This window comes from Penicillium pulvis (genome assembly GCF_028828015.1).
Source record: "Penicillium pulvis strain IBT 33274 chromosome Unknown contig_23_segment0_segment0, whole genome shotgun sequence".
Classification (NCBI taxonomy): Eukaryota; Fungi; Ascomycota; class Eurotiomycetes; order Eurotiales; family Aspergillaceae; genus Penicillium; species Penicillium pulvis.
Window position 1 is genome coordinate 3,832,866 of NW_026643075.1, and position 26,122 is coordinate 3,858,987.

Genomic DNA, 26,122 nt, shown 5'->3' on the forward strand with positions numbered 1-26,122 from the left:
CAGTATACCCACAAGCACTGTGGAGATGTATGGACCATATTATCTAAGAAACTCCCCCTTTTCAGTGATCAACTTGTGCAGCAAGGGATGAATTGGTATCATTATTATCCCATCATGGTCTCAAGGTTATGTTCAAGCATTATGTCCAGCCAATATTCACTAACTCCAGCATCCGCTTTACTCCAAGTCTCGTGCACAATGCGAGACATGCGTTGCAACCGCAATTTTGGAAGAATCAAGGTAAGTTCCGAAAACCACATGCTAACCTTTCGCCGAGCCTGAGCAATTTCCACGTCTAAGGCGCTTAAACAAGCAATAGCGTTCGCCGCGGGACCGAAAAGAGACTGATTCGAAAACACAAGATCGCTCGAAATGCAAGTAAGAACTACGGGATGCATACATCTAGTCCCGGACGTGGGAGGTATTTGATCAAGAAGCGATACGATATGGATAGCCAGTACTCGACGTGCTTCTTCCACCGAGGGTATTGTGGAATCAGCCCCAAAGAGAAGAGAGAAGAGAACGGAAGGTTCTTGTTCAGAGGACTTTTCGCGTCGAAGACGCTCATCTAGGATGTCGGGGAAGACATGGTAGATTTGAAGTAGAGCCGTGCAGCGATATGCTTCTGCTAGAGTAATGAAGTGGGTTGGGGGCGTGTCTGTGTCCCCGATATCGACCGGCCCACAGTAAGAAGAAATACCCGTAAACAGAATCTCCTCTTCGAGCCGCTCGGCTGTTCCATGTTGGTGGATCTCTTCGACAAGAAAATCCAAGTCAATATTTGCTAGATCTAGATCTTCGTCGCGTGTGCGATAGGAGATCCGGGCCGCTCGAATCAATTTTGCAGTTTGGTAAAAGAGACTGATTGATTTAGAAAGTGGTCCTGTCCATGGATGGGGAAGGGCTTGACCATCAACCAAGTATACCGACATCTCTGTGTCAGGTCTTTCCAGGACCTTCTCTTCACTCAGAAGCAGCGAATCCTCCGCCACAAAAGCGGCCATCATATTCCAATAAAGCAGACATTGCTGGAATAGAGGGTATTGTTTCGCAAAAGTAGATTCGGGATTCTGACACGTTTGTTGTTGGCTCACGAGGTAGTCCTTCGCCTCTTTCAGATATTCCAACCCCAAGTCCGAGGCGTTGTGCCAGGCTGTTGTCAAGCCGATCATTAGAAGAGCCAAGAAAAACTCATCATCTTGATCATCTCGATGCAGCGAGCCTATGCGAGGATTGTTTCGAAGACACGCAATTGCTTGTTGTTGTGTCTGAATTCCAATTGCTCTCATACTCGGAAAGTCATTTGCAAGCGAGGCCGCAGCCATGCTCTGGATAGCATAGTAGATTGCCGCATTTTGACTCCAAAGACGGCTGACAATGAGCCGGAAGGGATTCAAGGGTGAGTCAAACGATGACCAGGCTTTGCAGACGAAGTCAAAATAGTATTGGACTAAAATGGCTGGCATGTGGATCAGAAAAGCGGGTATCGCTGTATTAGCCAGTCGGCGATGCAGACTTGCCAGGCTATCTGATTGTGACGTCGTCTTGAAAACAGTGATATCGTTTAATCTGAAGTCTGGCTTGGATCGGAGATCCATGGACGCATCAATGTCTGGAAGTTGATCCAAGATCGTTGAGCTCGCCTCGTCCCAAAGCTCCTGTAGGTGCTTGCTGTGGGTAGCTTCTGCCTCGCCTTGTATGCTCTCGCAAGTGTCTTGTGCTAGAGCAATAAGCGATTCTGATGACTCCGCAGCTGATGGCGAGTTAGATTGGATTTGCTCCTGGTTTTCAACTTGGTCTTCTCCATCCTGAAAAACATATCGCCATTCTAGAGGCTTTTTCTGATATCCAGGGCATACAAAGCCCTTTCTCAAGCACTCTCGACAACTAGGTCTAGTTTCATCGCACCTACGCTTGAGGTAAGGTTAGTCCAACAGAGCCGACGTATAGATGCGCATTATTCACACCTCGACTTACCCGCCGTTCCTTGCATTTCTGACAGCCTCCTTTCGATTTGGGCTTGCACCGATTCGGGTTCTTCTGCCCTTTTTGTCGCGCAGACTCACTCGTGGCGCGGGGCATTTTTCTGACCCAGAAAAACGAGCGAAAATAATGACAGGTTCCGCTTTAAGGGAAACGAATGCGCCTTATCATTGATTCAATGACTTCAGGTGATCGGGCCGGATATCGCCTCCTTACCGTTCTACCCCGCACATCACTTTTCGGATCCAGAGGAACTACTGCCGTTTACACAAAAAGTAGCCCAATGGACTTGACTCGTGTGTAATTCACCGCATCTTACGCCACTAGGCAGATTTACTATCTTTTTCTTGCCGCCCCACAGATTGGATGTCGTGGCATCACACATCCATCCCTGGTGTGTTTGATTACCGAATCGGGGTATGGAACCCGCCAGATCAGTACCACTGACCACAAGTCTACGGACGGACCACCCCATAGTAGATCGTGTTCCTTTCCATATGGCTGATTGACCATTGAAAACTGGTTTATTTTGTTGGCTTGAGGTCTCGTGATGCTGTGGGAAAAACAGTCACTGCTCAAAGTGGGAGATATACCACGATATAAACCTCTTAAACTTTGGCTGTTCTGTACCTTGAGTAACTAATGACTACCATATGTTGTAGCAGAGCTTGGAAGAGTCTGAAGCTCTAGAGATTTCCTGCTCCTGTGTAACAATCTTGGAAAGCTCCCAACCTGACACTATTACCCCATGTGACCTGATGCAACAGTCACACTAGTGACCGCATCGAACTCTGGAAGCAGGTACACATATTCAGGAGATTGCCCATGGGAAGCTTTGTGGCTGGATCTAGCGTGAATGTTATTTGCTATGTAAATGTATATCATCGTATATTGATTGGTCATAGCTATGCCAGGATCTAGCAAATCAATATTAGGTTATCCTGGTTCGAGAAGAACCTGCTGACCATGTTTCGGTCAGACTCTCCTTTCCATACTTCTTCTAATTGACTCAGAGCTGTTGACATGACCCCCATTCCGAATTCTTCTATTAAAGACTGCAAATAAGATCGAATCAGCGATTTTTGGTGGCCATGGCAAGCGATTAACCCGAACACAAAAAGAGGCCAAGTGGCTGTTGTGGCGATGGGTGAGGTCGGAGGTAAGCGTGCAAGCAGCAATTTGAGGCCTTCAAACGCATATTCAATATCAATTTGTGTCCCATTGCCAGCAAACTGCGAGTCCAAAAGGAGCAGGAGGCTCTGTTGATAAAGTTCTGCGCAGGCAACCATGCCTGATTGTTCGCTATAAGGCTTCCAAGCTCTAATTTGAGCACTTATCTCATGATACTGAGTACTGAAATCCTTTCTGGGCAGCTTCGGATCGTGCGATACAAAGTCCCACAAGAGAGTCGAAACCCTGGGGACATATGTGAAAAGTTCATATGCGCAGCCGCACATTACGCCATCGATGCTGGCAGGCACCGTGGGAGAATTGATCGAAGATATGGGTAAGGATGTGGGTGAACAATTTGTCGTGAATGATGCAAGAGAGGAATTGTACACATAAAGTTCTGTCGTTAATGATATAATGCTGGACTGAGTGGGGGAAGAGGCCGAGCGTACGACATAGGCCATCAAATGGTGCGCACCGTCGAGGTGCCTTTGCATAGCCTTATGATCGGTGCCTCTAGTAGCCTAAATGCATGTGAGCAATGCTTTTGATCAGTCGAGGAGCCTAGGCCTACCTCTAATAAATAGAATACTAAGACAACTAGTAAAGCGCGCCAAGCTGCATCTACACTAGTTCCCGCATTGAAATCTGTTGATAAGGCCACTCTAAGCTGCTTTAATGCCCGGTTATAGCTTAACCAGGTCAGAGTCTGCATTTCCCGATCTAGTTGAGGAAGCCTTTGCATCATATGTGCACCAGACAAGGCCAGAATCGAATTCATTAGAAGTTCATCATTGAGAGCCGCCGGAAGTAGTGTATGCAGGAATGGGTTTTGACTGTCCTGCAAACATGACAAACGGTTCGCAGTATCCTTCAAGTAATGATCTAGAAGTCTCCACGTCTGAGACACAGACGAGATCGACCCAGGAAGAGCGAAGCTGGGCAGACACGAGGGAATGGACCCAATCGGGAAATTGGGATGTGCAACAAAGGCGAGGGCACGCGCGTCTTCAATCACACGCGTGTCCAATGCCTGCAGTTGCGGTGCCATTCCTCCCTGTGGGCTTGAGTCTGGCCACAAGCAGCCAAGACTATTGCGCAGACAGGCTGTGCAGATAGGTTTTTGTTCATCACATTTCTTCTTCCGACGCCTGCAGGACAAACAGCCTAAACGAGATCGAGACCCCATGTCGAACACCAAACAAACATATTGCATTCACCTTTGAGGCGCTGCCCAAATGACTTTCCAGGAGGATGAAATTCCCCATGATAAATGCTTTCCGGATCCCGTCAATTGGGCACTCTTCTTCCTGCCCCCGCTCGAGAACACCGTCACAACCGTCCACGTGATCGGTGACAAAGTACAAAGTTTCACCATACCCCCACTGGTACAACAAGTGATTTAATCTGCAGGGGATGCAGACTGACAAAAGGACAAAGGATTGCCTCATGTGACCCCTCATGGAGGTCATGCACCGAACCAAGATCAGCATGACCCCAACTTACCATGGGCGATTTGCAGTCCGTGCGAGAACAGTTCGCTACATTATTTTTAGCGAAAGAGTTCCTGGGGAATAATCCGATATTGACCAATGAGCCTCACAGTGGAACTCGGAAGCAGGTTCCTTTGGGAGTTTATCTCCGGTGATCTATCGATTGAAGTTAGGAGGGAGAGAGACAGGAGGAAGATGAGAATTATCGCGCTAATGGCGCCAGCGATTACGGCTCCAAACCTCGGTAAATTCTCGCAAAAAGCAAGTAAATCGGAGCCACTTGTTTGATTCATTGGATTGCGACCCCAACGACGAATCAGAATTAATGGTTTGCCAACCAGATCCAAATGCAGAAGCTGGAGGAAAGAAGCAGGCTGGGCAATTAGCTAGTGTTTGGAACGATGGTATAAATTGTCCTCCTGATCCAGCATAATTGACATTCAATCTAAGCCTTGACCACCTTTCCAATCATACTAATCAATCATGCCTTTCTCACGCTCGCTTACCGTCGTCGGCTGCCACGCAGAGGGCGAAGTTGGTGATGTTATCACCGGCGGCGTCCTCGACGTACCAGGCAAAACAATGCAAGAAAAGCTCGTTCACATGTCCACCAAAAAAGATCACTTGCGCCAACTTCTTCTCAACGAGCCAAGGGGTCGAGCATCCATGAACACAAATCTCATTCTCCCACCCTGTGATCCAAGAGCCGATGCAGGATTCTTGATCATGGAAAGCGAGGAATACGCCCCTATGTCCGGATCCAACATTATTTGTACCACAACTGTCCTTCTAGAGACCGGCATGATTCCCATGAAAGAACCCATTACCGAGATAGCTTTGGATACGGCGGCCGGACTGGTGACCGTCACGGCCGAATGCGAGGCCGGAAAGTGCAAAACTGTCGAATTCAACAACGTGCCTTCATTTGTGCTTGAACTTGACTACAAAGTCCCGGTTCCGGGTCTCGGAGAGGTGACCGTTGATATCGCTTATGGAGGCATGATGTATGTGTTGGTTGATGCCGCATCTTTAGGCTTAAGGGTCGACAATCAAGAATCTCCAAAACTCGTGGAAATTGCGGAGCGCATTAAGCGAGCGGTTGAAGTGGCCTACACTCCAGTTCATCCTGAAAATGCTGGTATAACGGGCTTTAGTGTTTTGGGATTCACAGAACCTGTGAAAATAGAAGAAGGATGCAAGACTTCTGTCAATGCTGTGGTTGTCTCTCCCGGACGATTCGATCGGAGCCCCTGTGGCACTGGAACATGTGCTCGACTAGCAGTTCTACATGCTCGAGGCCAGATAAAAGAGGGAGAGATTTTCAAGCATCGTAGTATTCTAGGGACTGAGTTTATCAGTCGAATTCGTGGTACAGCAACAGTCGGGAAATATCCTGCTGTTCTACCTACGGTCAAAGGTCGGGCTTGGATCACAAGTTTCAAACAGGTCGTTTTGGACTCGACAGATCCGTTCCCAGAAGGATTTCGTATAGGTGATCAATGGCATATGCCGCCAAATTGAACAAGGCTTTCACTTTCAGGGATGGATGATTTAGCTCAACAGTGGAGCACTGGTTTTGTTCTTCCTACATAGCTATTCTTGTCCAATGATCACGATATAAAAGACTCAGTACAGGTACAATAACTTTAACGCTTCAAAATTCATCATCGTATAGTCATAAAAGGCTCTTTGCATTATGTTTCGGTTGTGAAAATCCGAGTCGCATCTTTCTTAGTACCCGGCGTGCCAGGGGAATCATAAGACATGGACGGCAAATACTGTGTGGTCGCCTCTGCCTTGGGAGGAACAAGCGCGTACTTCTTGCGCTTGACAATATAAAATCTGGAATAAACCAGGTAGGTTAGCCATTGTCAACCTCAAAACGGGGAGGTTGTCTTACCCAAGTCCCAGGATCAGAGCCAGGAGGAATGGAACACCCAAGCCAACGCTTAAACCGATTATAAGCTTGTTACTAGTTCCATTGGTCGTACCGTCGAGGATACTGCTTCCACCGCCCGTTGCAGATGTCGTTGATGTGCTGATTGTGGGAGTATAGGATGTGGGAGATCCTGATGTTGCTAGCAGGCTTCGCACATTCGTTCCAAACGGAATCGCACTTGTCACAGAGGCAAAGGTGTTAGCAGGGAATGTCGCCGAGGATCCTGATTGAACGGTAACTTCTGATGTCACGGTACGCTCGTAAGAGGTAGTATTCTGCAGACTCGCGGGGCAATTGATTAGCCCCGAGGAGAGACAGTTGACGATCGTGTAGGACTCAATTGACGACACAGCTGCTGTGGAGAAATCATCTCGTGCATTAAGCTCTGCTCGAGCAGTGATCATGGCAGACGTGGTAGAGGTGGCTGATGATGTCTTGCTCGTTGCGCAGACACTAGCCAAAGTGGTATACCAGACAGGGACGGTAGTATTGGGCGATGGACCCCAAGAGTATGTATCAACCGCGACTGTTGCTCCAGCTGCTGCTCCGACGGCCATCGTATACTCTGCAACAGCAGCTAGTTCACAGTCACCGTCATCTGCTGCCGTGGTACCGTTGACTTGCAATAGAAAATCGGCCACGTAAGCAAACACGTCGGCCTCGATACCAGAACTGAAGGTGAATACATCTTCGAGGCTGCTAGAAGACATATCTACACCGAGACTCGCCTTAAGGCTTAAGATAGCTTGTATGGAGCCTTCACCAGCAATCGTGACAGGTAGAAACTCGTAAACACCGCCTGGGCTATCAAAGATATTCTCAGTCAGAAAGATCCCGTGAGTTTGAAGGATTACAACTTACACAGAAATGCTTGAAACATTCGAGTTAAACATCTCCAGGTCAAAGCTAAGTCCTTCCTCGAGTTTGATGTGGATTCCGCTCCCAATATCGATCTCAGCATCAGCGATAAGGATCAAATCCACGCTAAAAACCGCCCCCACTGTGAGTCCTGGAACTTGGAATCCCGCAGGAGTTTCCGACGAAAAGATGTTGAGCGTGTAGGTAGCCCCTGCCGATAGCCTAATGTCAAGGTCAAGATACATCTCCAAATCATCAAACTCAAAGTGGATATGGGCCTCTGGGAGAGCGGCAACGTTATCCAAATTGAAGTCTAGGTCGAGAGTTGGCCAACCCGGAATAGCATCGAGATCGAGATTGGCGATGTCTTCGACAGCGTCCTCAGCGACCGCTTTGACATAGGTTTCCAGCTTATTGATCGCTGTATCTGTGATATTCACGATATCGTCTTTAACATCGTCAACGGCTTCGGTGAAGTTGAAGCCCCCGGAGAGGGTCAGGTCACCAGTAACTGAGCCATTCACGTAGCATGTAGAACATATAATTTCTATTGCTGCAGTCTGATCCAAAGAGGCGCTTCCATCGGTAGTGTAACTGAAAGTCTGTCAGCGATTGGTTTCTGGCTACGCTCGCAGCAATCAAAAGCTCATACCTTTCACCATAAAGAAATAAAGTTGCGCCGGACCAGCTCTTGGCGAGAGAAGTGTTGTTCATGGCATATACCGTATTGCGAGACTGTAGGGATGCCTTATGAAGGGCCCGCCCTATTGTATTAATAGTGTCCCCATCAGTCATCTCAGGTGCATTTCGAGTTCGTAGCGCGCCATTTCCAGGCGCGAGGGCCGTAGCGACACTCGATGAAAAGAATAAACAAAGTATCCCCGTCAAAAGAGAGACAAGCATCTTGACAATCACTTTGCAAGACCAAAATGCGAAAAGCAACAGATGTTCAACTTGCGACATCCGATTCCGAAGGGAAAAGACATCAATTTTAAACATACAGAATGCCCCGGCCTAGTGAGTTCCCTAATTAGAGTCGACCCCATCCTAGTCCTTAATCACTCTTATCTGGCCAGCGTTCGTGTTTGTGGGGACATGACAGGGGGTTTGTGAGCCGTAAAACGACGGCACCCGGGCGTGCAGGTCTAGTTAGTAGCTGGTCATCAAGCTAGTAGGGAATAGAATCCTCCGACCCAAGGATGCGTAATCATGGCTTCACAGCAACTTCCTCGAGAACAACGGGGAAGAGTCGATTCTAGGTTAGTCCCATGCGGCTTATCTTCCTGCAAGCTAAATTTGATCTCGCTTTTAGCCAGGAGGGTTAGTATGTACCTTGGTTCGTGCAATGGGGCGATGCTGTATGCTGTACGGGCCGTTCCTGTGCACGGAACTCGTCCCAAAAAAAGACAAGGAGCCTTGGCAAGTCTCGGGAAAGCAGAGGCGGAGCACATGCCCCTTGTCAATATTCGACTTAACCCACAGCTGCTGAATCCACCAGGGCTGATCTGGAGCCATTCATGTGAGGATTGTGTGGGGGCTGGAAACTAGCGTGGTGCGAGTAGGCCAAGACGGAAACAGATAGTGTGGGGGCCGTTTTGAATGCATTCGCATCATGGCGGTGATGGATCTGGGGCTGTCTGGCAATATGTGTTTGGAGCACTTGAAGTAGAAGTCATTTTGCAAGTAAAAAGTCATAGTAGCACGGCATGGCTCGCCCATTTAGCAGAATACACAGGTGGAAGGGCAGCCGGGGCTTGTTGGTCCGGACCTTTTCGATCAATTTTCAAAACTTAGATATGACAAGAGATGTAATTGGACATTTTAACTTTTAACGTGTGCCCGGATGGTCTAGTGGTAAGCAAACCTGCTCTAGCAATCATCACGCTGTTACTAATTCTCTCTAGGTATGATTCCTGCTTTGGGTTAACATCCTAACTGCAGGAGGCCCCGCGTTCGAATCGCGGTTCGGGCCCTCCTTTCTTTTTTTTTCTATTTCAAAATGGGATTCAATATTCATTTCTATTCTTTTTTTCACCATTCAGACTAACATTAACGGCTCATGTAAACATTTCGAACAAAAGTCTTATTTCATTTGGAGCTATACATCACCATCGCATGCCTCCACCCAGTCGACGGTGCGAGGACCGTGCCGATGTTGAACCCGTGAGAAAGAAGAGAAATCGTCGTGTCGACTTGCTATCGACTTGCACCCGCTATCAGATAGCCCACTGTTGGCTTCTAGGAGCCCCAAAATTGTAGGAACCCTTATATACACCAAGAAGGCAATCCATGTGCCAAGATGATTGGTGGGCCAGCAGATGTTTGTCTTAATCCTGTGTCCTCGTGCATCGAAATCATGCGGACATCGATTTATGAGGGACTCTTATTCATTAAGCGATATCACCGCCATGCGATTGCGATAGGCTAATTAAGGGCGCCATTGGTGAAGAAACGGCTCGCATCGTATAACGTGGTGCGCAATCTCCTATCATGTCAAGGAGCACATATCCGATTTGAAATCACTCGAGTGTTTCACTTCCGCATGTCATAAGCCTAACAGATCTTTCATTAAGGTATTGTCAATGGCCCGCCAGTGATCCATGTTGTTGTCAAGCGCGTCGTTAAAGTAAGGGATCTTCCTACAATATTCGAGAAAGTCCGTTGCTGGTCTTTGCCTCGGAAGGCAAGAATCGCGGTTCGGTTTGGGCTTTGAATTCCTGAAGGTAAATTTTTGAGGCTGCTTTTCAGTGGCAAATTCTTCAAGGGCGTTCGGAAAGGCTTTCTGGCAACGTGAGGCGAAGGTCTGTTTCTCGTTCTCGCTCTTTCACGTGGACAAATACTTACTGAATTTAGCCACGTCGTTGATTCTTGAATGCCCAGGTGGCCGAACTAGGCATGACCTAGTGCTCGTAAGAACCATGGCTACGGGTCCACATGGCGTGGTGTATGAGGAGGAAGGGCAGGTGGCGAATGAGAGTCAGTGCTAGCCTCTATGCAGATAGAAAGATAGAGAGGAACAGAGAAAATATACCCATGATGATTATATAACGGTGAAGTAAATCCTAATTCTGGGTAACAGTGATAAGGAGACTGGTAAGATTCAAGTATGATAGAAGACCAGGTAGAACTGGGACCACTGAGGCATGGATGCAAACACCCTTCTTCTATCTCAGAACATCTGATTAAATCTTCCTTGTTCCTTCTTCTATCTCCACCATCTTCTTGCTTTCATCCTTCTTGCCCGTTTCACCTCCTTTCATCAACCATTTTGATCCTTCGTCCTTCTCGCATTCTTGCCTGTTTTCAATCATACCCTGCACTTCTTCTTGGTTCGTGTCATTCATCTGCCACTCCTATCCCTGCTGATAGAAGGCGATACTGACTCTCATTCTACCACAAACAAAGAAAGTACATCCTACAATCTGAAGACGAGCACACCAAAGCCTACGGAATGGACTCAAGCGACTTTGATGTCGCTCTGAAGCTTTTCTTGGAGGATATTACCAGGATCGAGGCGGCACAAAAGGGGAAGAACCGTGCCGGTGTGCAAAGCGATAATGAATACGCCGTCCAGTGTATGAAAGACCAACTCTTATCGATCCAAACCGCGAAAGACGACAGGAATGTTGCCCTTAGTACATTGAGAGCAGTAACCACTGATGCAAATGCTCTTCTCTCCATCCGGCGTGACGAATACATTGCCCTGAACGACCATCAGTATGCTCTCGACCTTGAACGCGGTGATCAGCCCGATTCAGCAATCCCATACTCGTTAAAGTTTGCGCAACACACCGATACGATTTCTCTAGCTATGGGAGACCTGATCCGTCGCATGAAAAAGAAGGATCTGGTGGACAATGGCGAAGGTTCTTCTTACTTGAACATTATCACCCAAAAAGTCAAAGTGAAGTGCACCGCTTGCCTGGATGAGCGGGAGGACATCACGTTTTCTGGGAGATGTGGCCATCAGTATTGCCAGGAGTGTACGCGAAGGTTGATTCTCTCAACCCGAAACGAAGCATTGTATCCACCCCGTTGCTGTGGTCAGGTCCTACCACCTATCATTGTGCTCTCCGTTTTGAGCTATGAGGAGCTCCGAAAATTCAGCGACAAAGCAGTTGAGTACAACACAGAGAACCGAGTGTACTGTGCGGACCCAAGGTGTTCTCAATTCATTCCTCAGTTTGCTATTGACGACAGGAATGCAACCTGTCCAAGGTGTTTCAAGATTACGCATCTACCATGTCGCTCATTAGCCCACCCAGGCGCTCCTTGTCCTAAAAACAACACACGCCGTGAAATCTTCGAGATGGCAAGAACAGAGAAGTGGAAGAAATGTTCCAAGTGCAAGAATATGGTTGAGCTGTTGCTCGGATGTAACCATATCACCTGCATGTACGCTTACTCCCTGCATTCCTCGTCGTTGAGATAGACCTCAAAGAACCTAACATACATTAGCTGTGGGCATCAGTTCTGCTATGTCTGTGGACTAGTATGGGATACGTGTGATTGTGCCCTATGGGATGAAGCAAGACTCGTTGCTCGGGTTAATCAAGAAGTGGAGAATGAGATCGCTCCCGGGGCAAATGCTCATGCTCGACAGAGAGCTTTCAATGAGATCTACAACCAGCTTCAGGGCCATGAAGAAATCCCCTGCGAGCACCACAGAAACTCCCAATGGGCTTACTGTGAGAAAGGAAAGTTGAAGTGTGAAATTTGCGACTGTTATGAGCCCCTTTACATATGGAGGTGCAAGAACTGCCGAGTGAAGTCGTGCTATGACTGTCGAAAGCATCGATTGTGATCGATCCAATTAGTCAAATATGTATCTTCATGTATCGATAGCTATCGTTCCGACATTTTTTATGTACCAATAGCTTTCTAGGCAGACATGAAGATTAAAAAATAATTGAAGTTCTTTCTTTGGTCAAGTCTCGCCTATGGGGGCTTGCGCCAGGTCAAAAAACAGGCCAAGGTTTCTAATCAGTTCTCTGAGCGAGTGATGAGAAGCCACTATAAATGCGCAATATGACACAGTACCCTGGCGACTGGGCTCAACCTAGCGCCATATTGCTGTTTTCAATACCCTGGCGTACCCGCAAACCCGCATGAGCTCGTATATTACGGAATAAACGAAATCCCTTGTGTTTTCCTTCCCTTTTTTTTTTTTTTTCTTTCCAATCTCCTTTTCTCCTGCTTCTAGCTTTAAGTATTTGATTATAATCACACTGAGTTTTTTTGGTCATACAGTCATTCTCAAAATCGGCTTGACCGATACACTCAATCACTGTCCTGACCTCACTGCCAAGACCTTAGTGCCGATCAATTATTGGGCTGGCCGCAGGAAGTTGAGGACCACTGTAAGATGCTGCTTGTATGGTATCGTACAGTGCTAGTAAATTCACGCAATGTCTAAGAGAATTGAGTAGAATCGAGCTCATGATTGACATTCAAATGTTATAATTCCGAAAATAAAGCGATATCATGCCTCGCAGCGAATGATTAGTTAGTACTATTCCTGCCGACGCCCACCTTGACGCGCCAAAAAGTACTTAAATCCTGATACGGACATATACTACCTACCAAATCTTTGATCCGAGGTGATCTGATAATTCATGCCTTGTACCATCCTCAGTGGGACATGCATTCCGGGAAGTCCAAGTCCTGGCGAATTCTTCAGCTGCCGCCTCGCAATAGCACTTTGTAACTTCGCGGCCCAGTTGTAGTCGTCATCCCTAAACTCGGTGTCATATCCCGCGTCCGAGAGTAACTTTTTCTCTATCTTTGCTTTCTCATCTGCGCGGAATTCCTCCTCCATCTCAGGGGTGAACTCTTTCTTCCGGAAATACTCAAGTCTTTCTCGCATGTCCTTTGACTTGACCAGTGGAATGAGTTCATCCAATGTCTTGTCCTTGTGCTCCTCCGGAGGGCTCTCGAGCAACTTGCGAAAATGATCGTAATCAGTCTTCCAGTGATACGAGAAACCCATAACTTTCTCAGTGAAAGCATTTCTAACGTACTTCTGTACGGTTGTCTGGTACTCTGCCTCGGACAGAGCTTTGTACGAGGGCACCTCGCTGACAGTGCTCGCGGCGAGTTCCGCGGGTGTTGCCTCATCTGGCACTCCCTTTTCCACGGGTTGTTTACTCGCCTTGTCAGTGTCGTTGCTGCTCTCGAAGGAGATAGCTGGAGTGGAGGATGGCTGATCGATCTTCGCGATCTTAACATTCATATTATCCTTGCTCTCACCAGCGAGCTTTTTGAATTCCGCGATTATGCCCTCTGCCAGCTCGACCGAGGGTATTTGTTCTCTGAGCTCGTCCATGAACTCATCCGGGTTGATGATAGCCTCCATACCTAGTGCGGCTCCCATGGCCAGAATCGGCCCCACAACGGGAACCAAACCACTGACGATAACAAGGGCATTCTTGAGGTAGTTAAGAAGCCAATGGGGTTTATGGTTTCCCACTGTCCACTTTACACTAAGACCGTGGTTGGCCGAAGCAACCTTAGTCTAATCTGCCATAGACTGCTTAGTGAATCTCTGATTGATCGGAATCACTGGGATAAGGCTGGAATCCACAAGAATAATAGCTCCGGAGCTAAAGGCGTCTTGCTTGCGAAGCTGTCGAGGAACAATCAAAGTAGTCACTAGCTTGGTGACGTTGATCCCAAGTGCAGTCTTCACATCATTTTCAATGCCGAATTCTTGATGACATGTTAAAGTTGTGGTGGTTTCGTCAACTGGCTCAAAGTCAAAGATCTCTGCGAATTTTCCTGGAGTTTCATCTTTGTGGTACTGAAGTTCGATATCTGCCATATTGTTGAATCGCACATGCAGGTAGGTGCAGAGATCCTGGCTTTTCTCGCTAGCCATATAGGAGACTGGTATATAAATGGCACGGATAGAGCAAAGACGCTATTCTTCTCGTTAGTCTTAAACCTCATGTGCTTTCATTTCCAAGAAAGGGTGATTTGCGGAGAGATAGCTTACATCGATGAAGACCCATTGTTCGTCGCTAGTGGGAACGGGAACAAACATAAACCACGACTAGAAGAAGTATTAGTGTGATGAGCAATTGATCAAACGGCCTGGAAGAAAAAAGGACAAGGCGATCCATCAGTACCTCATATGCGTCTCCGCACTCTCTCAGCTTGAATCTGTGGCCCCACGTGCAAAGCTCGTGTTGAGCACGTCTCGATGGCTGACTGTAATGCCCGTAGTTGAAAGGAAGATGGATATAGTTCCCATACATCGTTTGCCATGAAGACGCATGTGCCCCGACACTGATGTCGGCTTTTCCATTCTCATCAAGGAGTACGCCTTTATCCATAAGTATCTTGTATTTGGATCTTTTGTGTGGTGGAGCCTTCCCGCATTGCTTAGACCCATGATAAGCCTCTTTGTTCCAGATCACTTCCACCAGCATTGTACTATAGAATTGTTTCTCGTCCTCGGCATCGAAGCGGTTCCCTTCGGCAGACTTCAACGCGCTTCGTTTGAAAAAGCATTCTCCCTGGGGGTATGACAATGCCATAGCGAGTATTGGGTGTGAGCAATATAGAACAGAGAAGCAAAGTAACAGTCTTTGATAAAGCAGTTCAGACAAGAAAGGACTCGGGTGTTTTAGCAACTGTTGACAGATTCGAGTATAACCAATGTTCTTTTATAGCTGCATTGTTCAATTCTGTGTGGGTCTCCTGGCGGTGGAAGGAGACCTTGAACATTCAGGCGGTTCTTCGCAATTTGATTTCATTTGTCGGCTTGTGTTTGCCCGTGTTAATTATGGCTGTATGCTCCTGTATCTTCTTTCTCTTCTAGCGGGGCTGTTGCAGTATTCTCAATTTTATTTTTCCGTCATGGGGCAGTGTAACAGAGTGACACAAAGGTGGAGATCATGCGTGTTCATGTAGGAGCACATAGTACAATGGTGGGCCGAATGTGATGAATCGATTTGCAATTTAAAATTAGAAGTCAAAGAAAAACATTGAATAACCCATGATTGTTCTCACGCCTCAAGCAAAATACTAATCTGATTGACACCAGGTAGTAGCAGACGGAAATTGATCGTGGAAGGAGACCATTACTGGTCTGGGGTGGTATGTAGGCGCTGTATCGAGTTTCTCTCCGTATGATTAGTCACAACATACAGCACCAATTGCTTTAGGTGCCGATTCTATCTTGGCATATCTGCATGAAGTTGCTCGTTGCTACGCGAAGCGACTTGCGGTATAGGTCATATAATATGGAATGAGGTGGGAAATTCTGTTATCCTGCAGGACAGCGCAGGACGATGCGTGATTATTATCCTTTGTGTCGTCCAACCACCTGGAGATGATGCGTGTCGAAGTAGCGGTAAGGCCTATAATAGAATTGTTTACCACTCTCATTTCTGTCTGTGGTAGCTTTCATCGTTACACAAATTGCAAAAACGAATCACATCTTGTAGCTCCCACATATAGAACATTGGTCATGCTGTAGGTTGACATTACCTCGGATTATGAATATCGTAATCTCCAAGCTAGCATTACTGCTCCTTGTCGGGGTGACAGAGATAAGCTGCATTTGAACGTAAAATCCCTACCGCAACGCCTGGTTCTATTGTTCTAGCTCGGAACACGCCATTTGGACGCAGGAAACTGACGGCGTACCTTCAGGAACTATACATGTGATCCCAGCACCAAAAAGGCTCCCAGGAATGAAACACATTGTTCCCAGATACACTCCCGTCGATTCAGTGATAGCTCAGAAGGCCCTGGGACCTGTGTTGCTCTGGGTCCGATGAAGGGGACATAACGAATTGCTTCTTTTGGATTAGCCGCACTCTCGAGTCCATGCGGAATTGATTGTTATGAAACTTCACCAGTATTTTGACTGGAATGAGTGCCTCGTCCGACTGGCCTCCATTTTATGGATATCTATCGGATGCATATTAGCCTAGTCGGGCGCATCAAGTATACATATTTGACAACTAAATGGCATACGATGGCCGCACTTGGCATCCATGTAACACGCACAAATTCGCCGCATATCCTCCTATCTTGTGCAAAACGTCCTCCAGATCAAGTCGACAAGCTCAGTGTTTCGTTACACGCATATCGTCTTTGTATTGCTGACTTCCGCCTTTATGTTCTATCTGACCGACATGTCAACCGGCCTATCGATGTCAAGCTCTGGCGCCATTCTATTCCTCTGCACTCAGGCTCTAGGGATCTTTATCGAAGATTTGATATGCAATGCCTATCTCTCTATTCGCGTTGTCTCGCAAGATCAACCTACCCGGGGCCAGAAAGCTCTTGGGTACATTTGGGTGGGAGTTTTCTTGGCTTGGTCATTACCGACATATGTTTATTCGATGCTATATCGAGGTAACTTGGGCCTCGAAGACGCTGTTACTCCAGTCAGTATCGTCCAAATATTGAAGGACTTGATTGTGAGATTCCATTTAGACTGCAAGGGTGAGGTGATAACCATTCTGAGAGGTCTATCAAAAGTATTATTGTAACAAATAGGAGATTTTTTTCAATTCTGTCATGGCGCGATTGATAGTACTAGAGCCGGTAGTGCACACCGAGCATAGATTCCAAGGTTTATAGGGAACGGTAACACCAAAGCAATCTAATATCCAAAAGGATACGTTTCCTCTTTTCCAAGAGCTGTTTTGGGCTGGATAGCCTCCAACGGCCTGACGGCCTCTGTCCGATCAAACCAAACATATCCATCAAACTGCTTATGAATAATTGCCTGGGAGTAATGAGAGGCCCTTTCAGTCTCGGGTCTATAAATAACACCGATGAATCGCTGGAGACGGTTCTCTCTAGCAAGAGCAGCGCGGAGAGTAGTGTCAAGATGGCCCCGTCGAAGGTCAAGAAGAAAGCTCGGTACGCCAGTGTCGTGGGCAATTATCTCCCAGCTATCTTCTCTCGAGGGCCGAACATCCATGATCTGCATATCCTCGTCCCATTCATGGGCCGCAGCGACAGTTCCTGTGTGGGTTCCACAACCAAGAATAGCAACGTTCTCTCGACCAAATCCCTCTCTGCACAATTGGCCAATGTTGAGCTCATCGCGACGCATTCCCATGCTTGTGTAACGAGCATCGCCAACGTGCGAGTTATGAGCCCACACGATAGCCTTGTTTGCCGGCGGTGGACGATGTTGCATGATTCGTTGTAGAGTGCCGAACATGTGCGTATCTCTCAAGGTCCACGAGCTAGCCTCACTCCAGTACATAGCCTTGTAGTATTTCTCCGCATCACGCACAAGATAAGCATTCTGTTCGCCACTGTGATATTCATCGCCGTCTTTAAAGTTCTCCGTGATATATTGCAATCGTTTCTCCAGAAGGTCATGCAGGATCAGCAATACCTCGCTCTCGCAATCCTTCAATCCACGAAGCGAAGCCAGTCCATATGCTGTCGGATCTTCCGCCCATGGCGCAAGACACCCATATCGTTTTCGTGCTTCTTTGCCCGCTTCTGGGTCCACACTGTCAAGGTAGTCGATCACAGCTCGAATCGATGCGCCCATACTATATAAATCCAGTCCGTAAAATCCAACGCGCAGGGCTTGGGGGAGATCTTTGTTCCAATTTCGCATCCACTCTACGAGATCTTGCATCTCGCGGTTGCGCCACATCCAAGTTGGGTATCGCTTGAAGGGCTCGATCCCTTTCGCTTTACCGCCGATCTGCGCTTTGGGACCTGCTCGCAGACGCACGTATCTGTCAATTGCCTCGGCATCCGGCCAGTCAGCTTCAATGGCGACCATGGTGAAGCCGTGTTCCTTTATGTATCTTTTCGTTATCTCGGCCCGTGCGTGGTAGAATTCAGACGTGCCATGGCTGCCGTCGCCTAGAAGAACTACTTGTTTATCGGCATATCTGTCAAAGTGCGATGCGAAACTCGTGTCCGAGATTGCTGGAAGTGGCTCTATGGCTCGGTTGAATAGCTCTTGCAGCTGTGACATTGGTGTTGTTATTCGCCGGAGAGATCCCAGGCGCATAGAGTGGGATACCGGGTCTGACTGGTTTCTCAGAATATGCTCAACAATTTTTATCGGATTTCTTTTCCATCTATGACCGTTAATCTATACAAATTTAGCTGCTTAGGTACTCCGGAAGGATCCATTCCATGAGATCACACTGAGCGACGGGCCAGTAATGATGACTTCACACCATCCCGAGCCAATCAACCATCACGTTTTTCAACAAACATATTCTTCACCTAACTGCAAGACAATTTTATGATCATATCGCAGCCTAGGTGGTGTTCGCCACACCTCACCACCAGAAATATTCTGGGTTTCATCATTCGCGCTGGTACGCGATCTTCTTTCCACAGAGCAAGTACTGCAAGTATGGCTCTCCCGATCAGCAGTCCCTCCCCGCGTGTGGACCGCTTCCAGCAAGCCATGGAATCAGTATATGGTAGCTTCAGCCTCATAGAAGATCCTAAGAGCTGGAGCCCTCCATTAAAATCAGGCGGGCACCGCGGTCGGTATCTGTGGACCGATGCATTCGGCGTCATCAACTTGTTGACTATGCACCATGAATACAGTCGCGCAGGCGGAGATAACGGCTCTGATGATAGGTACATCCAACTTGCTCGTCGACTCATCGAGACTGTCCATGATGTACTAGGTCGCACAAGGGACGGTGCATCGCGATTGCCTGGAGCAACCGAGTCAAATCCTCTCGGCGGGGGATTGCGGATTGGAAAGACGGATGAGCATGGATCCGATTGTGATGGACAGTATCATCATTATCTGACGGTGTGGATGTTTGCACTGAATCGAATGGCCATGGCATCTGGTGATATGAAGTACAACCGTCAAGCTGTCAATCTGGCACGCGCAATCCACCCCAAGTTCTTCGTGGATCGATCAGCGGCACGCCCGCGTATGATTTGGAAGATGTCCATGGATTTGTCAAAGTCGCTCGTCTCCTCTGAGGGGAACCTAGATCCCATTGACGGATTCGTTGTCTTTCGCATACTCCAGGCAACGGCTGCTATGGCAGGCGACGGAGAAGTATTGGCAGAAGAGATTGGGGATTACAAGCGAGTGATGGAGCGGAAGGGGGAGCATTTCGTTTCCAGTGATACCCTGGACTTGGGTATGACATTGTGGACAGTGCATTGGTTCTCTGAGAAGGAGAATTGGGCCTCAAATCTGGCAACGAGATGCTTTGAGCAGTTGTGTCCGTTCTTCACCCCAGGTTTCGGGAATCAGCTATGCTAATATTCATGATAGACAACCTATTCGAGATTGATCGTTATCTTGCGCGTAACATCAAATATCGCTTGGCGTTCAGAGAGTTCGGGACTTGTATGGGAAGCCAGTGTCAGTCGCAGCAGACGACTGACAAAGAACGGGCTGTTGACCTCAAAACTTGGTCTGATGCTATCATCGCCGCGTGGGATCCATATATGGAGCTCTCCATACATGATGAATATACACCTCAAGATTTGCGACCGATCACTCGTGTGATGTATGCATCGGCGTTGAATGCAGGTGGTATGATCTTTCCATATCTCAGAAAGCGAGGAACATACTTTTGCTAACCTTGTGTGCTATTAAGCATTTTGCGCGGGGTATCTAGGCCCCGAGCCTCCGACATTGCAGAAATAAGAAAGAAACATTCCTCTACTGTTAGAGGAGACCTGTGCGAGGTGACATGTAGGAGATTGATTAATTGGGAGATATCTATCAGTACACTGGGATTCTTTGTCTAGGAGCACTTCCACGATTTTGTGAACCCAGACTGCTATGCCCGAAAAAATGCAATACATCTTCAAAACAATATATGCAAAGCAGAAATGTTGGTCGGGGTAACTTACGCCCCTGGTATACCGACAATGTTTCTCCAAGGAGCTAATGTCCTCGGGAGGATGTAAATGACATATACAGTGCTCAAGGCAACAAACAAGCCAGACCACTGTAGAAAGAATAGAATGTTAGCGGAAATCACAAGTAAAGGCTCCGCTTCAGATAATGACTCACCTTCTCCAACCACGTATGGAACCAGATGGCGGTCATGAAAAGCATCCACCAACCCAAGCCCACCACTCCCCAAACGAAGCGCAGCGACCACGTCCTTACTAGCGAAGAGCCATCATCTTGCTCGCTGGTTCGGATATCTTTTGGATCGCTCCCTTTCCGCTCGCGCGAACCATCTCCATCCACGCGCGAACCGAACGAGAAGGCTCCAACGCCAATGGCCTCGAAGGCGAGGAGTGATGTAGTCAAAACCAGCATGAAGACATGACCACTGATGTCATGGCCACCTCCCCATAACCCACCCGCGGCTTTACAGGCAGCAGCCGAAAACAACGTTTCCAGCTGAACAGAGGGACTCAAATCTGAGCTCGCCTCTCCGGCCTGTTTCATAATCTCCTGGCATTTTCCGCCCGTGACGACGAAGCTGCGATCAATGATAGCCGGGCCAAAGAACCACTGCGTCATCAGATACCATACTGTCGTCGCAAGTGCGTAGCGGGTGATGGCCTGGATCATACGGCGGAATCGGGCGTGTTGTTGTGACTGAGAAAGCGAGGCGGAGTAGTGGAAAGCCGGTTGTGCGATGAGAAGCGAGGCAAAAGCGAGAGTTGTCCATAGCCATCCGATCTTCACGAAGTAGATGTTGAAGATGTTGTTCTTCCGCGCAAAGTAATTGACTGGACTCTCGGATAAGTGTAAGTCGGCAGCTAGGGAGGGTGCTAAAGGTCCTGCTGGCTGGGTGAGCGGGGGCTGTCCCCTTGAGCCATGGGCAGTTGGTGAGAGAATTGAGAATAGCGATCCTAATAGCAAGGTCGCGGGGTATATGAAGAGGACCACCGGGGAGGGGGGGAGGTCGGGCGGGTGTGGCCATTGTTAATGTGTTGTGAGACCCTAGTTCGAGGGAGCCTCTTAGGGCCAGTTGAGACAGTGAAGTAATAGTATAGTTGCAGGAGATGGAAGAAGTAGCTTCTGTGTCATGCCTCGTGGAATTGAAAGGTTCAAGGTCGTGGTAAACAGGGAAAGTGTAAACGCCATGACAAGTGGAGGATGACATCAATTTCGCCGGCCGAGGCATATACCTGATACCTCAGGCATCAATGCTCACGCTCCCACCAATCATGAAGTAGTCCAGTCAAAGAGTTGTCAAAATGACGTTCAAATAGCCAGTTGGGGGCCATTATTTGACAATCGTATAATTATTTGAGGCTCATATCGACCTTGAAAGGCTAGAAGAAGCACAACCAGGTTAGTCTCAAGAATAATATACCTGTCACCCGCATGGGCTTGCTTAGTGGGTGCGGACATAGATGTATTGTATCTAGACTCCCTGGTCATACGAAGTAATAGATGTCGATCGCAGCTCATAATTGAGGGATTTATTCTTTCTAGATATCATATATGAGCGGGTTTTAGCAGAAGATAGAGAAAGTAAAATCATGGATTTAATGCGTCAATTTAAGTTTCAGCCGTTTTCGTTGAAGGACCAAACACCTGGGAAACTAAAATGAAAAATGATATCGACCGGCTCCTGAGTCTGAAAGAGAAACACACAAGGATGTGAAGTGGACGGAAAGAGTGACTTGAATTCGGATATCAGACAAGGCTTTGTTCCCGCTAGACCCTCGACCATAAATATGCATGAAATACTAAAATACGTTATCGACCAATTAATTTGATCTGGTTTTGTTTCCGTACGACATGACGAATGATCCGACTCAACAGCGCGCTAGAGAACCTCAGTTTAAGGAACATTGAAGCAACCAATCAAATTTCGAGATCCAATAGAGGTCATAATCTTATCGGCCATTGAAGATTCGAAGATCGCTGTACAGTACATGTATCAGCACAGCGAGCATCCACGTAACTCGTATGCGGTCCATGGGTAGCAGGGGTGCGACACGCATTGGCGGGGGCAAAAGAACATCCTGTGATTTCCACGAAAGTTGGACTTGGAGCGGTATTCATCTCCGCTTTTAGTGGCTACGAACCAGAATGCCGGGATCTCAGTTCCATCCAGGTTATGCGACAAGGGCCAGAACGCCAAGCCAAGGGACTTTGGGACTTTAGGGCTTTAGGCGAGTCACCCGGATGCCCCGGGAATCTCCATGATCGGTCTGGGATGATATTGGAGTAAGCGAGATGAACCCTCCGCGAGGCTCTGAAATCCGAATGACATGTACAAAAAGCTTAGCGCTAGATTGAGTCAGTAAATGGCGAACAAAGCTGTGTATTAGTGAAACGGTAAAGTTGACCCGCTACGGTTCGTGATTGGGGGAGATTCGGCCCCCTTTTCAATCCTGCGGATCTCACCTGACTAATGACCGTGAAGGATTCAATACGCTAGCCCTTCTCTCCTTCCTAGATTGCGAAGTGATTTCCATGGGGCCTTGGCCGAGCCTGACCCGCCCGGCTGGTACCGCAGTGGTATTTCTCGTGTTAGTGCGCACAGGGACCACTTATTTGGCGATGATACATCAACGGGTGAATAGCGTAGAGCCCGGCGCTTTGGTTCATTCCCAGTTGTCGTAAGTATCATAAGACTGAAGTCGGTGTGGCTGTTGACGCTTTTTGCCAAGTTCACCTCCTGCAAACATCCCTTCCAACTTTTTCTCGAATTTTCTTCATCGCGTTTCCCCAGGGGCATCTCAGGGATGCAGCTCAACACGTCAAATGGCTCAGACAGCTCTGGGTTTATCGAGCCGGACGTTAGTCATCGATCTCCAAGCTCGAGACCGTCCACTAACAATTCATAGGTTCCTGACAATGATTCAGCGTATTTCGGCTCGTGAGTGTTCTGGTCATGGGGATGCGTCGCTTGTGCTGACCCTTGCTTCAGGGAAAAGAGCTATACCGAAAGCATCACATCAAGTGCTTTAAATTATCAGTATGTTTGATTTCCAGAACAGATTGAATTGAATCTGAGTTACCCCGCAATATGTTGCTGATCGGATAGATATGAGGTACGAACCGTCCTGATCCCCATCTGGGTCATTCGCTGAGTCTTTAGAACGGTCGCAGATATCACTCTTATCACGAAGGAGAATATGTTCTTGTACGTGTCCCCTGGCAATTCCTGATTAAAAGAATTGAAACTAATTTCATCTTGGATCTAGCCGAATGATGAGCAAGAGCAAGATCGCCTTGATCTGGTTGGTTCCCGCTGCGCAAATGTGACATCATCTATGATTGATATTGACAATGATTCAACAGAGCCATCATATTTATTTAATGCTTCTGAAAGGCGAACTACACAGAGCTCCAGTAAAAGACCCCCAAAGGGTGCTTGATATAGGAACAGGCACGGGGATATGGGCGATTGACTTCGCAGAGTAAGAAGCCCTCTCAAAACTTCTCTGGCACAGTACTGATTCTTAGTAGTGAAAATCCCGGTGCTGATGTTATCGGTATGGAGTCTAATTACTAGTGCTTTACCTGAACCGAAACTAATTTCAGCAGGAATCGATCTCAGCCCCATTCAACCATCATGGTACATGCAACAACAAGACTTATATAATCAAGACTAACAGATCCAGGGTACCATCAAATTGTCGCTTTCAAATCGATGACTTCGAAGAACCATGGTCTTACAGACATCCATTCGACTACATCCATGGACGCGAGCTCGAGGGAGCCATTCGCGATCACGACAGACTATTCCAACAGGCATTCGATAATTTAACACCAAACGGATGGTTCGAGATGGCATCAATGGAAGTTAACACACATTCAGATGACGGTACCCACCTAAACGCAAGATGTTTAGTAGAAAGTGTGAAAAATCTTCAAGCCTCATCAATAAGCTTCGGGAAAGATATGAATTCAGTGAGCACATGGAAAGAGCGATTTGAAAATGTCGGCTTTGTCAATGTCCGCGAAGATGTATACAAGGTAATCAATCAGTTGTCCGAACCTGAAAATACGTCTGCTAACCTGAACTAGCTACCCCAGAGTCCTTGGCCTAAAGACCCCAAGTTGAAGGAACTCGGACGATATCATCAGCTCAACATGCTTGAAGCAATGCCACCTTACACATTTGCGCTTTTTACTCGCGTGCTGGGGTGGACTCGTGCGGAGATTGAAGCCATATTGGCGGGTGTGCGGTATGAATTGAAAGATCTTTCTAATCATTTGTACTCGAGAGTACACATAGTATACGGACAAAAGCCGGCATGACTTGCCCTCCAAGGGATGCATATAGTATAAATAATGTTAATAGTGCAATGAATGATGACATACAACTACTTCTAGGGCTGAGAAAGAAAGTATTCAAGCAGAAACTATCCAATTTGGTTTCAATGTTCAGGGTATTGCTCATAATGCTAATTCAAAGGGTATATCAAAGTACGCCGAACATAAAACATGAATCGATCAATGCATGGATTTCTTCTCCATCTCAGCGAAAATCCGAGCCAGAGATTCGGATTGCTGCATTTGAATATCATTTCTCGTCTTCTCCCAAGCCATCATCTCATCCATCTCCTTGTTTTCATAATTGGTGAACTCGTTCTCGTCCATTTCCTTACTTCTGCTCTGCTCCGCTGATAAATCCTCCACGGCCTGAGTGACAATGATTCTAGGGATTGGCAGCATGGTTTTGCGCCTAATGCTGCTCGAAACGGCAGGTAGCTCTCCGATGAGCCCCTGTTCGTTTGCGGGAAACAATGACTCGGAAGGGAGTTCAGCAATCACTGGCAAAGATGCTGCAACTTCAAATTCGACTGGAAGTTCGACCAATGACTTCACTGTTGCTTCGCAGAGTGGAAGCTCTGATAATGATGCTCCGGTTGGCTCTTCGGGTGAAAAGTCCGGAGAAGCTGGTGTGGTGGTCAGGTGGGTAAGCACCTTTTCTAATCGGCTTTGATGGAGCACGAGGCGAGGGTATTTTTCTCGAACGCGTTGGCAGTCTTGTGTTCTCCAGCGCTTGCGGCTTGATAGGCCTAGTTTTCCTTTGCGCTTTTCTGCGATGAGGCGGTAAGAGCTGAGAATTTGAGTCATTTCTTGGTTTGAGTCTTTAGCGTCGTTGATGGTAGAGTTGATCCAGTTGTGCTCGATCTCGCCTAATTGGGAGGACTTGGAATCTCTTAGTTGTTTGGCTTGCTCCAAGTCGGTATCGATCTTTTTGGTCAATTCAATGAGATCTTTGGTTTGTTGATCTGCTGCATTCTTTTTATCTAAATCAAGATCGATCGAGAGTGAACTGGATGATGTAGAGTTGGTGTCGGATTCAGATTGAGATCGGCTCCGAGATGATGGTTTTGAGTATGGTATATATTGGATTGTCTGAATGGATGGCAGCGGCTTTGTGGGCTCTGGTGACCCAACAGACTCGGGCGAATATGGAGTGTTAGGGATGAGAGAAGGCGCTGGTATTGTGGAAGGATCGATTTTTGCTGAAGCTATTGGTGCTTCATTTACAACTTTCGCTTCATTGCCCGTAGTCTGTAGTTTCTTTGCGGCAGTTGTCAACTTGTCCGTTGATTGGAGGCAACGATTCATCGAATTTGTTACTGAGTCTGAAGAACGATGCCACACATCCATGGTGGTTTGGTGACACATATGTTTCGAGTCGTACCATAAATTCGTAGACCGACGCCAAATGTCGGTAGTCGACCGGTGCATCTTATTTGTAGATTGTTGCCATAACTCCGCCGGTCGGGTCAGCAGCTCAGTTGGTGCCAT

The 26,122-nt window shown here is 47.4% G+C and overlaps 10 protein-coding genes across 10 annotated transcripts; 5 read left to right on the forward strand and 5 right to left on the reverse strand.

Moving 5' to 3' along the window:
* Nucleotides 1-104: 104 nt before the first annotated feature.
* N7503_005715 (Zn(II)2Cys6 transcription factor) lies at nt 105-2,082 on the reverse strand (the record flags this gene model as incomplete). Its single annotated transcript, XM_057065262.1, has 2 exons — nt 105-1,913; nt 1,978-2,082. The coding sequence occupies 2 exons, from the start codon at nt 2,080-2,082 to the stop codon at nt 105-107; spliced, it is 1,914 nt and encodes a 637-aa protein (XP_056923005.1).
* A 3,047-nt stretch (nt 2,083-5,129) lies between these two features.
* On the forward strand, nt 5,130-6,167 carry N7503_005716 (proline racemase family protein; the record flags this gene model as incomplete). Its single annotated transcript, XM_057065263.1, has 1 exon — nt 5,130-6,167. The coding sequence occupies one exon, from the start codon at nt 5,130-5,132 to the stop codon at nt 6,165-6,167; it is 1,038 nt and encodes a 345-aa protein (XP_056923006.1).
* An 820-nt stretch (nt 6,168-6,987) lies between these two features.
* N7503_005717 (uncharacterized protein) lies at nt 6,988-7,958 on the forward strand (the record flags this gene model as incomplete). The annotated part of the gene is made up of 4 exons (XM_057065264.1): nt 6,988-7,194; nt 7,368-7,421; nt 7,485-7,643; nt 7,761-7,958. The coding sequence occupies 4 exons, from the start codon at nt 6,988-6,990 to the stop codon at nt 7,956-7,958; spliced, it is 618 nt and encodes a 205-aa protein (XP_056923007.1).
* Nucleotides 7,959-10,894: 2,936 nt separating this feature from the next.
* N7503_005718 (BRcat and Rcat domain-containing protein) lies at nt 10,895-11,875 on the forward strand (the record flags this gene model as incomplete). The annotated part of the gene is made up of 1 exon (XM_057065265.1): nt 10,895-11,875. The coding sequence occupies one exon, from the start codon at nt 10,895-10,897 to the stop codon at nt 11,873-11,875; it is 981 nt and encodes a 326-aa protein (XP_056923008.1).
* A 1,143-nt stretch (nt 11,876-13,018) lies between these two features.
* Nucleotides 13,019-14,981, reverse strand: N7503_005719 (uncharacterized protein; the record flags this gene model as incomplete). The annotated part of the gene is made up of 4 exons (XM_057065266.1): nt 13,019-13,957; nt 14,006-14,362; nt 14,438-14,494; nt 14,571-14,981. 4 exons carry the CDS (start codon nt 14,979-14,981, stop codon nt 13,019-13,021), a joined length of 1,764 nt encoding a protein of 587 aa, XP_056923009.1.
* Nucleotides 14,982-17,062: 2,081 nt separating this feature from the next.
* Nucleotides 17,063-18,412, reverse strand: N7503_005720 (putative erythromycin esterase; the record flags this gene model as incomplete). The annotated part of the gene is made up of 1 exon (XM_057065267.1): nt 17,063-18,412. One exon carries the CDS (start codon nt 18,410-18,412, stop codon nt 17,063-17,065), a length of 1,350 nt encoding a protein of 449 aa, XP_056923010.1.
* Nucleotides 18,413-18,802: 390 nt separating this feature from the next.
* Nucleotides 18,803-20,007, forward strand: N7503_005721 (uncharacterized protein; the record flags this gene model as incomplete). The annotated part of the gene is made up of 2 exons (XM_057065268.1): nt 18,803-19,643; nt 19,697-20,007. 2 exons carry the CDS (start codon nt 18,803-18,805, stop codon nt 20,005-20,007), a joined length of 1,152 nt encoding a protein of 383 aa, XP_056923011.1.
* Nucleotides 20,008-20,279: 272 nt separating this feature from the next.
* N7503_005722 (putative inositol phospholipid biosynthesis protein Scs3) lies at nt 20,280-21,621 on the reverse strand (the record flags this gene model as incomplete). Its single annotated transcript, XM_057065269.1, has 3 exons — nt 20,280-20,381; nt 20,447-21,243; nt 21,549-21,621. 3 exons carry the CDS (start codon nt 21,619-21,621, stop codon nt 20,280-20,282), a joined length of 972 nt encoding a protein of 323 aa, XP_056923012.1.
* A 1,473-nt stretch (nt 21,622-23,094) lies between these two features.
* N7503_005723 (class I SAM-dependent methyltransferase) lies at nt 23,095-24,616 on the forward strand (the record flags this gene model as incomplete). The annotated part of the gene is made up of 11 exons (XM_057065270.1): nt 23,095-23,148; nt 23,197-23,228; nt 23,280-23,327; nt 23,397-23,403; nt 23,451-23,495; nt 23,557-23,592; nt 23,654-23,772; nt 23,822-23,847; nt 23,900-23,930; nt 23,977-24,331; nt 24,383-24,616. 11 exons carry the CDS (start codon nt 23,095-23,097, stop codon nt 24,614-24,616), a joined length of 987 nt encoding a protein of 328 aa, XP_056923013.1.
* A 195-nt stretch (nt 24,617-24,811) lies between these two features.
* Nucleotides 24,812-26,122, reverse strand: N7503_005724 (uncharacterized protein; the record flags this gene model as incomplete). The annotated part of the gene is made up of 1 exon (XM_057065271.1): nt 24,812-26,122. The coding sequence occupies one exon, from the start codon at nt 26,120-26,122 to the stop codon at nt 24,812-24,814; it is 1,311 nt and encodes a 436-aa protein (XP_056923014.1).